The sequence below is a fragment of the Rhinichthys klamathensis genome, unplaced genomic scaffold (assembly GCF_029890125.1).
Source record: "Rhinichthys klamathensis goyatoka isolate OS25496 unplaced genomic scaffold, OSU_Roscu_1.1 h1tg000996l_1, whole genome shotgun sequence".
Lineage (NCBI taxonomy): Eukaryota > Metazoa > Chordata > Actinopteri > Cypriniformes > Leuciscidae > Rhinichthys > Rhinichthys klamathensis.
Window position 1 is genome coordinate 80,001 of NW_026607294.1, and position 12,439 is coordinate 92,439.

The 12,439-nt window shown below is 46.3% G+C and overlaps 1 protein-coding gene across 1 annotated transcript in view; it reads left to right on the plus strand.

Moving 5' to 3' along the window:
- LOC130078815 (NEDD4-like E3 ubiquitin-protein ligase WWP1) overlaps positions 1-12,322 on the plus strand; it is a 28,393-nt gene extending 16,071 nt beyond the window's left edge. The window contains exons 21-25 of the mRNA XM_056244499.1: positions 6,869-6,989; positions 7,074-7,178; positions 10,569-10,665; positions 11,407-11,479; positions 11,546-12,322. Coding sequence (XP_056100474.1) covers positions 6,869-6,989; positions 7,074-7,178; positions 10,569-10,665; positions 11,407-11,479; positions 11,546-11,645 — 496 coding nt within the window. The 3' untranslated portion in view covers positions 11,646-12,322. The remainder of the gene's footprint in view (positions 1-6,868; positions 6,990-7,073; positions 7,179-10,568; positions 10,666-11,406; positions 11,480-11,545) is intronic.
- Positions 12,323-12,439: the final 117 nt, after the last annotated feature.

Below are 12,439 nucleotides of genomic sequence, written 5' to 3' on the forward strand. Positions count from 1 at the left end.
GCGCTGTTACAAAAAAAGCCGTGCACACAGCCAAGCGAAATGGGGTCTTGCCGGTCTTGCGCACCGAACGCGTAATTTTTGCCGCGCTCACCTTCGCGCTCGTGCGGACGCGTCGAGTATAAACAAGGCTTTACTCCGTGTCAGCGCGCGCTCTGATCGGTAAAGTACAGACAGACCTATGCCGAATCATCTCCAGCAGTAGCAGCCTCCGTTTCCCTCTTAAGCTGATATTAGTATTTAAACATACTCTATGATAAAAAATGTTTGTAAAAAATATTTTAATAGCACGGTTTTGGCGGTTATAGAGTTCTAATGAAGGTGTTCAACTATAACCGTCGGTCTCACGGTTATATAATAACCGTCACACCCCTAGTGTGACTGTGTGTGTGTTTTGTGTGACGGTGTGTTCTGTGTGACGGTGTGTGTTCTGTGTGATGGTGTGTGTTCTGTGTGACTGTGTGTGTGTTCTGTGTGACGGTGTGTGTTCTGTGTGATGGTGTGTGTTCTGTGTGACGGTGTGTGTGTTCTGTGTGACGGTGTGTGTTCTGTGTGATGGTGTGTGTTCTGTGTGATGGTGTGTGTTCTGTGTGACGGTGTGTGTGTTCTGTGTGACGGTGTGTGTTCTGTGTGACGGTGTGTGTTCTGTGTGACGGTGTGTGTTCTGTGTGACGGTGTGTGTTCTGTGTGACGGTGTGTGGTGTGTGTTCTGTGTGTGGTGTGTGTGACGGTGTGTGTTCTGTGTGACGGTGTGTGTTCTGTGTGACGGTGTGCGTTCTGTGTGATGGTGTGTGTTCTGTGTGACGGTGTGTGTGTGTGTGTGTGTCACGGTGTGTGTTCTGTGTGACGGTGTGCGTTCTGTGTGACGGTGTGCGTTCTGTGTGACGGTGTGCGTTCTGTGTGACGGTGTGTGTTCTGTGTGACGGTGTGTGTTCTGTGTGACGTGTGTGTTCTGTGTGACGGTGTGTGTTCTGTGTGACGGTGTGTGTTCTGTGTGACGGTGTGTGTTCTGTGTGACGGTGTGTGTTCTGTGTGACGGTGTGTGGTGTGCGTTCTGTGTGACGGTGTGCGTTCTGTGTGACGGTGTGTGTTCTGTGTGACGGTGTGTGTTCTGTGTGACGGTGTGTGTTCTGTGTGACGGTGTGTGGTGTGTGTGACGGTGTGTGGTGTGTGTTCTGTGTGACGGTGTGTGTTCTGTGTGACGGTGTGTGATGGTGTGTGTTCTGTGTGACGGTGTGTGTTCTGTGTGACGGTGTGTGTTCTGTGTGACGGTGTGTGGTGTGTGTTCTGTGTGACGGTGTGTGTTCTGTGTGACGGTGTGTGTTCTGTGTGACGGTGTGTGGTGTGTGTGACTGTGTGTGGTGTGTGTTCTGTGTGACGGTGTGTGTTCTGTGTGACGGTGTGTGTTCTGTGTGACGGTGTGCGTTCTGTGTGACGGTGTGCGTTCTGTGTGACGGTGTGTGTGTGCGTTCTGTGTGACGGTGTGTGTTCTGTGTGACGGTGTGTGTTCTGTGTGACGGTGTGTGGTGTGCGTTCTGTGTGACGGTGTGCGTTCTGTGTGACGGTGTGCGTTCTGTGTGTGGTGTGCGTTCTGTGTGTGGTGTGTGGTGTGTGTTCTGTGTGACGGTGTGTGTTCTGTGTGACGGTGTGTGTTCTGTGTGACGGTGTGTGGTGTGTGTGACGGTGTGTGGTGTGTGTTCTGTGTGACGGTGTGTGTTCTGTGTGACGGTGTGTGTTCTGTGTGACGGTGTGTGTTCTGTGTGACGGTGTGTGTTCTGTGTGACGGTGTGTGGTGTGTGTTCTGTGTGACGGTGTGTGTTCTGTGTGACGGTGTGTGTTCTGTGTGACGGTGTGTGGTGTGTGTGACTGTGTGTGGTGTGTGTTCTGTGTGACGGTGTGTGTTCTGTGTGACGGTGTGCGTTCTGTGTGACGGTGTGCGTTCTGTGTGACGGTGTGTGTGTGCGTTCTGTGTGACGGTGTGTGTTCTGTGTGACGGTGTGTGTTCTGTGTGACGGTGTGTGTTCTGTGTGACGGTGTGTGGTGTGCGTTCTGTGTGACGGTGTGCGTTCTGTGTGACGGTGTGTGTTCTGTGTGACGGTGTGTGTTCTGTGTGACGGTGTGTGTTCTGTGTGACGGTGTGTGGTGTGTGTGACGGTGTGTGGTGTGTGTTCTGTGTGACGGTGTGTGTTCTGTGTGACGGTGTGTGTTCTGTGTGACGGTGTGTGTTCTGTGTGACGGTGTGTGTTCTGTGTGACGGTGTGTGGTGTGTGTTCTGTGTGTGGTGTGTGTGTTCTGTGTGACGGTGTGTGTTCTGTGTGACGGTGTGTGTTCTGTGTGACGGTGTGTGGTGTGTGTTCTGTGTGACGGTGTGTGTTCTGTGTGACGGTGTGTGACGGTGTGTGGTGTGTGTTCTGTGTGACGGTGTGTGTTCTGTGTGACGGTGTGTGTTCTGTGTGACGGTGTGTGTTCTGTGTGACGGTGTGTGTTCTGTGTGACGGTGTGTGTTCTGTGTGACGGTGTGTGGTGTGCGTTCTGTGTGACGGTGTGCGTTCTGTGTGACGGTGTGTGTTCTGTGTGACGGTGTGTGTTCTGTGTGACGGTGTGTGTTCTGTGTGACGGTGTGTGGTGTGTGTGACGGTGTGTGGTGTGTGTTCTGTGTGACGGTGTGTGTTCTGTGTGACGGTGTGTGTTCTGTGTGACGGTGTGTGATGGTGTGTGTTCTGTGTGACGGTGTGTGTTCTGTGTGACGGTGTGTTCTGTGTGACGGTGTGTGGTGTGTGTTCTGTGTGACGGTGTGTGTTCTGTGTGACGGTGTGTGTTCTGTGTGACGGTGTGTGGTGTGTGTGACTGTGTGTGGTGTGTGTTCTGTGTGACGGTGTGTGTTCTGTGTGACGGTGTGTGTTCTGTGTGACGGTGTGCGTTCTGTGTGACGGTGTGCGTTCTGTGTGACGGTGTGTGTGTGCGTTCTGTGTGACGGTGTGTGTTCTGTGTGACGGTGTGTGTTCTGTGTGACGGTGTGTGGTGTGCGTTCTGTGTGACGGTGTGCGTTCTGTGTGACGGTGTGCGTTCTGTGTGTGGTGTGTGGTGTGCGTTCTGTGTGTGGTGTGTGGTGTGTGTTCTGTGTGACGGTGTGTGTTCTGTGTGACGGTGTGTGTTCTGTGTGACGGTGTGTGGTGTGTGTGACGGTGTGTGGTGTGTGTTCTGTGTGACGGTGTGTGTTCTGTGTGACGGTGTGTGTTCTGTGTGACGGTGTGTGTTCTGTGTGACGGTGTGTGGTGTGTGTTCTGTGTGACGGTGTGTGTTCTGTGTGACGGTGTGTGTTCTGTGTGACGGTGTGTGGTGTGTGTGACTGTGTGTGGTGTGTGTTCTGTGTGACGGTGTGTGTTCTGTGTGACGGTGTGTGTTCTGTGTGACGGTGTGTGTTCTGTGTGACGGTGTGTGGTGTGCGTTCTGTGTGACGGTGTGCGTTCTGTGTGACGGTGTGTGTTCTGTGTGACGGTGTGTTTTCTGTGTGACGGTGTGTGTTCTGTGTGACGGTGTGTGGTGTGTGTGACGGTGTGTGGTGTGTGTTCTGTGTGACGGTGTGTGTTCTGTGTGACGGTGTGTGTTCTGTGTGACGGTGTGTGTTCTGTGTGACGGTGTGTGTTCTGTGTGACGGTGTGTGTTCTGTGTGACGGTGTGTGGTGTGTGTTCTGTGTGACGGTGTGTGTTCTGTGTGACGGTGTGTGTTCTGTGTGACGGTGTGTGTTCTGTGTGACGGTGTGTGGTGTGTGTTCTGTGTGTGGTGTGTGTTCTGTGTGACGGTGTGTGTTCTGTGTGACGGTGTGTGTTCTGTGTGACGGTGTGTGTTCTGTGTGACGGTGTGACGGTGTGTGACGGTGTGTGGTGTGTGTTCTGTGTGACGGTGTGTGTTCTGTGTGACGGTGTGTGTTCTGTGTGACGGTGTGTGTTCTGTGTGACGGTGTGTGTTCTGTGTGACGGTGTGTGGTGTGTGTTCTGTGTGTGTTCTGTGTGACGATGTGTGTTCTGTGTGACGGTGTGTGTTCTGTGTGACGGTGTGTGGTGTGTGTTCTGTGTGTGTTCTGTGTTCTGTGTGTGTTCTGTGTGACGGTGTGTGTTCTGTGTGTTCTGTGTGTGGTGTGTGTTCTGTGTTCTGTGTGTGGTGTGTGTTCTGTGTGTGGTGTGTGTTCTGTGTGTGGTGTGTGTTCTGTGTGACGGTGTGTGTTCTGTGTGACGGTGTGTGTTCTGTGTGACGGTGTGTGTTCTGTGTGACGGTGTGTGTTCTGTGTGACGGTGTGTGACGGTGTGTGTTCTGTGTGATGGTGTGTGTTCTGTGTGACGGTGTGTGGTGTGTGTTCTGTGTGTGTTCTGTGTTCTGTGTGTGTTCTGTGTGACGGTGTGTGTTCTGTGACGGTGTGTGTTCTGTGTGACGGTGTGTGGTCTGTGTGACGGTGTGTGTTCTGTGTGACGGTGTGTGTTCTGTGTGACGGTGTGTGTTCTGTGTGACGGTGTGCGTTCTGTGTGACGGTGTGTGTGTGCGTTCTGTGTGACGGTGTGTGTTCTGTGTGACGGTGTGTGTTCTGTGTGACGGTGTGTGTTCTGTGTGACGGTGTGTGGTGTGCGTTCTGTGTGACGGTGTGCGTTCTGTGTGACGGTGTGTGTTCTGTGTGACGGTGTGTGTTCTGTGTGACGGTGTGTGTTCTGTGTGACGGTGTGTGGTGTGTGTGACGGTGTGTGGTGTGTGTTCTGTGTGACGGTGTGTGTTCTGTGTGACGGTGTGTGTTCTGTGTGACGGTGTGTGTTCTGTGTGACGGTGTGTGTTCTGTGTGACGGTGTGTGTTCTGTGTGACGGTGTGTGGTGTGTGTTCTGTGTGTGGTGTGTGTTCTGTGTGACGGTGTGTGTTCTGTGTGACGGTGTGTGTTCTGTGTGACGGTGTGTGTTCTGTGTGACGGTGTGACGGTGTGTGACGGTGTGTGGTGTGTGTTCTGTGTGACGGTGTGTGTTCTGTGTGACGGTGTGTGTTCTGTGTGACGGTGTGTGTTCTGTGTGACGGTGTGTGTTCTGTGTGACGGTGTGTGGTGTGTGTTCTGTGTGTGTTCTGTGTGACGATGTGTGTTCTGTGTGACGGTGTGTGTTCTGTGTGACGGTGTGTGGTGTGTGTTCTGTGTGTGTTCTGTGTTCTGTGTGTGTTCTGTGTGACGGTGTGTGTTCTGTGTGTTCTGTGTGTGGTGTGTGTTCTGTGTGTGGTGTGTGTTCTGTGTGTGGTGTGTGTTCTGTGTGACGGTGTGTGTTCTGTGTGACGGTGTGTGTTCTGTGTGACGGTGTGTGTTCTGTGTGACGGTGTGTGTTCTGTGTGACGGTGTGTGACGGTGTGTGTTCTGTGTGATGGTGTGTGTTCTGTGTGACGGTGTGTGGTGTGTGTTCTGTGTGTGTTCTGTGTGTGTTCTGTGTTCTGTGTGTGTTCTGTGTGACGGTGTGTGTTCTGTGACGGTGTGTGTTCTGTGTGACGGTGTGTGGTCTGTGTGACGGTGTGTGTTCTGTGTGACGGTGTGTGTTCTGTGTGACGGTGTGTGTTCTGTGTGACGGTGTGTGTTCTGTGTGACGGTGTGTGGTGTGTGTTCTGTGTGACGGTGTGTGTTCTGTGTGACGGTGTGTGTTCTGTGTGACGGTGTGTGTTCTGTGTGACGGTGTGTGGTGTGTGTGACGGTGTGTGTTCTGTGTGACGGTGTGTGTTCTGTGTGACGGTGTGTGTTCTGTGTGACGGTGTGTGGTGTGTGTTCTGTGTGTGTTCTGTGTTCTGTGTGTGTTCTGTGTGACGGTGTGTGTTCTGTGTGACGGTGTGTGTTCTGTGTGACGGTGTGTGTTCTGTGTGACGGTGTGTGTTCTGTGTGTGTTCTGTGTTCTGTGTGTGTTCTGTGTGACGGTGTGTGTTCTGTGTGTGTTCTGTGTTCTGTGTGTGTTCTGTGTGACGGTGTGTGTTCTGTGTGACGGAGTGTGGTGTGTGTTCTGTGTGACGGTGTGTGTTCTGTGTGACGGTGTGTGATGGTGTTTGTTCTGTGTGACGGTGTGTGGTGTGTGTTCTGTGTGACGGTGTGTGTTCTGTGTGACGGTGTGTGTTCTGTGTGACGGTGTGTGGTGTGTGTTCTGTGTGACGGTGTGTGTTCCGTGTGTGGTGTGTGTTCTGTGTGACGGTGTGTGTTCTGTGTGACGGTGTGTGTTCTGTGTGACGGTGTGTGTTCTGTGTGACGGTGTGTGTTCTGTGTGACGGTGTGTGATGGTGTGTGTTCTGTATTACGGTGTGTGTTCTGTGTGACGGTGTGTGTTCTGTGTGACGGTGTGTGATGGTGTGTGTTCTGTGTGACGGTGTGTGTTCTGTGTGACGGTGTGTGTTCTGTGTGACGGTGTGTGGTGTGTGTTCTGTGTGACGGTGTGTGTTCTGTGTGTGGTGTGTGTTCTGTGTGACGGTGTGTGTTCTGTGTGACGGTGTGTGTTCTGTGTGACGGTGTGTGTTCTGTGTGACGGTGTGTGTTCTGTGTGACGGTGTGTGTTCTGTGTGACGGTGTGTGTTCTGTGTGACGGTGTGTGTGTTCTGTGTGACGGTGTGTGTTCTGTGTGACGCTGTGTGTTCTGTGTGACGGTGTGTGTTCTGTGTGACGGTGTGCGTTCTGTGTGACGGTGTGTGTGTGTGACTGTGTGTGTTCTGTGTGACGGTGTGTGGTGTGTGTTCTGTGTGACGGTGTGTGTTCTGTGTGACGGTGTGTGTTCTGTGTGACGGTGTGTGTTCTGTGTGACTGTGTGTGTTCTGTGTGACGGTGTGTGTTCTGTGTGACGGTGTGTGTTCTGTGTGACGGTGTGTGTTCTGTCCCGCAGGCTCATGGCTGAGTGGAGGTTTTCTCGTGGCGTGGAGAATCAGACCAAAGCGTTTCTGGACGGCTTCAACGAGGTGGTGCCGCTGCAGTGGCTGCAGTACTTCGACGAGAAGGAGCTGGAGGTCAGGGGTCGGGGGTCAGGGGTCGGGTTTCCCCGTCCGACCGCTGAGCCGCTCTGTGACGTGTGTGTGTGTGTTTGTGTGCAGGTGATGCTGTGTGGCATGCAGGAGGTGGATCTGCAGGACTGGCAGAGGAACACTGTGTATCGCCACTACACGCGCAACAGCAAACAGATCATCTGGTTCTGGCAGGTGTGAACGCTTCATTGCCTTTCCTTGCACAAGTTTCTCTTCTCACACTCACAGACGTTTACAGTTTCACATTCATATTTGTCTCGGCGAAAATTCTTGAACATTTTTGTCCAAAAGCTAAAATGTTTATTAAAAAAATTATCCTTTTAGGGAAAAGTAAATGAACAACTAAATTAATAATACATTAATATTAATTATATTAATTAACTACTGCATTTTCCCAAAATACAATTGGCACCCAAATTGCATTTGTTGAGGGATTCGCATTCAGAAATAATGTAAAATAGCGGTAAATAGTACAGAACGTTTATTTATTTATTTGAGCAGTAACCATTCTGCTCAAAAGGAGTGAGCCGAAGCAAAGGAGCTTATAAGCGCCCACCCCCAAAATTTTATACAAGAAAAATGTTCATTTCACAATATTTCAAGGGAACATAGTGCAAAAGCAACAATACAACAACAAAGAGACAACAAAGTATCTGATCATGGTAGAAGTACCCCTAATGACAAGTCATTTCTTCTTCTCTATACTTATCAAAAATCTTTTGTTTGTATTTGTATTTAAAAAGATTGATGTTTGGACTTCGTCTCATTACTATCTCCAAATTATTCCACAATTGTACCCCATTAACTGTAAGGCTAAAACTTTTCAAAGTCGTACTATGTTTCTGCGTCCTAAAGTTTAATTCATCACGTAATTCATAACAACCAGTACGTTCTTGGAACCTTCTTTGTATTTGGCTTGGTAACAATTTGTGCCTTGCTTTGTATAGCATCTGTACTGATTGGAACTCAACAATGTCATAAAACTTCATGGTCTTTGATTTTAAAAATAATGAGTTTGTGTGGTCCAAAAACCCAACTTTATGGATTAATCGGATAACTCTTTTTTGCAACATTACTATCGGTCTTAATTTGCATTTATAAGTGCTACCCCATATCACAGAACAATAATATAAATAGGGCAAGATCAAGGAACAATATAAAGTGTGCAAAGCTTTAATATTTAAAATATGCTTTACTTTTGCAGTTACAGAAATGCTTCTTGATATTTTAGTGATTGTATATTTAATATGAGAGTTCCAAGTAATTCTATCATCTATAATAACTCCAAGGAATTTGATTTCATGCTCCCGCTCTATAACAACACCCTCTATCTGGATTGCTTCCTGAGCATTGGTGTTACTGTTGCCAAATATCATCATTTTACAATCATTATAAACAATATAAACGTGTATTTTAATTCCCATCACTCCACAACAAATATTTTCAATGCAACTGTATTCAGAACAGGAATGAAAAATATAAGTATAAAATAAACAAATTATAGTGGCATTCATCATAAACAATGTGTGTTATAAACGGCATGCCTAAACGCAGAGCCGGCCCTAGACCTTTGGGGGCCCTAAGCAAAATTTGGTTGGAGGCCCCTTTGACCGTTTTAAGGCCTAAAGAAAAGCAATGACTACCTTATAACTATACCATACTATATAACTATATTATACTGTATATACTATGTTTGATGTCTAACAGGAAAATTATGATACCACTGAGCTGAATGGCAGTGCAAGACACACACACACACACACACTGATTAACTTGCTGAATAAAAAGACAGATAAAGTGATTATCACTGAACAAAGATACATTTTTATTGACACCAGAGTTTAAGAGTCACAAACTACAGCACACACACACACACACATATATATATATATATATATAATTTAAATTAAATAGAGCAAATAGAATAACATTTAAATATAATATTATATAAAATAATAAATAGATTTTTCAAATAAACAAAATTAACAATGACAACTAAAACACCACAAAGAAGATCAATAGTAAAAATATTAAGAATAAGGTAACATTTCAATATAACTATTAAAATCCAATCCAAATAAAGAAAATAATTATACATAAAGTTAGACTTAATTTTTAAAATGCAGAAGGTTATCATTTTACAGCCCCTTTATACTCACCAACAGCTGGAGCTTTGCTCACTGGCAGCATAGCGTTACTTTAATAGTGCTCCTAAGGGGACATAAGGAGTAAACTAATGTTAGCCCTTTAGTGTAGAATCCAAACTGGGTTTATATTGTTCTGTTAAATGCTTTAACAGTAACACCACAGCAAGTGGTATAGGCCTAATACTAAACCAATTTTATGCAGCATGTTATTAGCATGTAAGTTAAACAACTGTAGAAAATTAATACAAGCACGATTTAGGCTAATGTTAAAATAAGACTTTTAGTGCAGATTATCCATATTACAGAAATCGGAAAATTAAGCCTACAGGCTTACGTACCTTTATCTTCTTGCTTCTCTTCTTCCAGGCTCTTTTTTGTCGTTTTTCTTGGCCAGAAAGATATTTTCGTTTCTTGTCAGACATCGTCGATTCGTCGGAGTCGCTAACTGACTGACCGAGTGACAACGAGTGACATCATAGGGGCAGTCGGGATCAAGACGCGCGCGCGCACATTCGCGGGGAGCTCCCGGTTGATTTGCCATAATACAGAACTAAATAAATAACAACTCTGTGCCTATCATGATGCCTGATAAAGAGCGCTGTAGGTCCATTTTTTTTTTTTTTTTTTTTTTTTTTTACTTTCGTTGTGCGATTTTTTTTTTTTCCCCCCACTAGCTAGCAGTGACTCTAGGGGCCCTCTGCTGGCCACGGGGCCCTTTGCAATTGCAACGGTCGCTTAGTGGCTCGGCCGGCTCTGCCTAAACGAATGTGTTTAAAGTGAAACTAGTGAAATGCACTTTACAACTAAACTTGCGTTCACGTTCTTCTTTCATTCAGTATAAATACAACGTTTGCCTTTTGTGCATGTTTTATGTGCTTGACGTTATTTTATTAATCATTTTGCAATATAAGTTGCAGCACATTTCAGATGATTAAAAAAGCATGACTTATATTCCGGAAAAAATATGGTAAATGAGCATCATAATTATCAAAGTGATTTATATATATATATATACACTGAACAAAACTATAAACGCAACACTTTTGTTTTTGCCCCCATTTCTCATGAGCTTAGCTCAAAGATCTAAGACTTTTGCTATGTACACAAAAGGCCTATTTCTCTCAAATATTATTTACAAATCTGTCTAAATCAGTGTTAGTGAGCGCTTCTCCTGTGCCGGTGTGGCATATCAAGATGCTGATTAGACAGCAGGATTATTGCACAGGTGTGCCTTAGGCTGGCCACAATAAAAGCCCACTCTAAAATGTGCAGTTTTGTCACACAGCACAACGCCACCGATGTAGCGATTTCTGCCTTTAGTTGTTTCCACAAGTCGTGTTTAACAGCCTAAACGTCAGCGTTTTCCAGGTCTGGTCATGTGTGAATCGTGTTGAGCGTGTGTGGTGTGTTTGTGCAGCTGGTGAAGGAGGTGGACAACGAGGTGCGTCTGCGTCTGATGCAGTTCGTGACGGGAACCTGCAGGCTTCCATTGGGCGGCTTCGCTGAGCTCATGGGTGTGTGTCCGTGCTTCAGATAAACACACACTCAGATCCTTCAGATAAACACACACTCAGATCCTTCAGATAAACACACACTCAGATCCTTCAGATAAACACACACTCAGATCCTTCAGATAAACACACACTCAGATCCTTCAGATAAACACACACTCAGATCCTTCAGATAAACACACACACAGATCCTTCAGATAAACACACACTCAGATCCTTCAGATAAACACACACTCAGATCCTTCAGATAAACACACACTCAGATCCTTCAGATAAACACACACTCAGATCCTTCAGATAAACACACACTCAGATCCTTCAGATAAACACACACTCAGATCCTTCAGATAAACACACACTCAGATCCTTCAGATAAACACACACTCAGATCCTTCAGATAAACACACACTCAGATCCTTCAGATAAACAGACACACAGATCCTTCAGATAAACACACACACAGATCCTTCAGATAAACACACAGATCCTTCAGATAAACACACACTCAGATCCTTCAGATAAACACACACTCAGATCCTTCAGATAAACACACACACACAGATCCTTCAGATAAACACACACACAGATCCTTCAGATAAACACACACTCAGATCCTTCAGATAAACACACACTCAGATCCTTCAGATAAACACACACAGATCCTTCAGATAAACACACACTCAGAACGGCTGTAAAGGACTGTTGATTCTCATCTCTGATGCGTTAACCCTTTTCCTCCTCCAGGGAGCAACGGGCCGCAGAAGTTCTGCATCGAGAAGGTGGGCAAGGAGACGTGGCTGCCGCGGAGTCACACCTGGTGAGTGTCACGATGATGTCCTAAACCTGACGCCCGTTCTCGTCTCACGCGCTCTTCTGTTCTCAGCTTTAACCGGCTGGATCTGCCTCCCTATAAGAGCTTCGAACAGCTGAAGGAAAAGCTGCTCTTCGCCATCGAGGAGACGGAAGGGTTCGGTCAAGAGTGATGAACGTCTTTGCCCTTTACGGCGACGCATCAGCCAAGTAAAACAAAACCATGAAACTTGCACAGACGATTACCAATGTAAATAAGCTATTTTGTCATTTTAAACCAAATCTTTATCTTAAGACCTCATTTAGCGATCTTCATAACATGATTCCCCATGAATATGCAAGCGTTCGAGCTTTTCTGATCTTTTCAATGCTGATATCTATATACAACGCTTTGGTTTATTCATTTGGCGGGTTTTTAAAATGAACCTGAAAAAAAACATTAGAGAGGATTTTATAGTAGAACTCAAACTTATGGCTCTAGTTTTATAGAGCTTTTACAGAATGATTGTAGAGTTTGATCAGGTGCCTGGGGTTTTTCTCTTTTTGTGTTGTTGGACATTGAGTTTTCTTGTTAAGCGCTTGCATGGCTGCCTGCGGGGAGAGAGATGACTGGACTCCTCGACAGACAGACAGCTGTCTCACATATCATTCATCAGGATTGGCTCTGGACAGTATTGCTGTTGGCACTTTAGTATTCGTCAGAATCTCCGCACATGCTCAGAAAGGGTTCGCTCGGCAGATGAAGTCAGTTGTGCTCGAAGCACTTCATTATTTCTGTGGCCTTTGACCGTCAGGGGAGGAAAACTGTGTCCATGAATATTTCATATTAAAATATATGAGTTCAAACAAACTCGGGTGTCTCGTGTTCTTCAAGTGGGTTTTATTTTGATTTTTCCTACATTAAATACATTTGTTAATGTTTTATATTTATCATAGTTTATTTAGCTTTATTTCATTTGCACAAAGA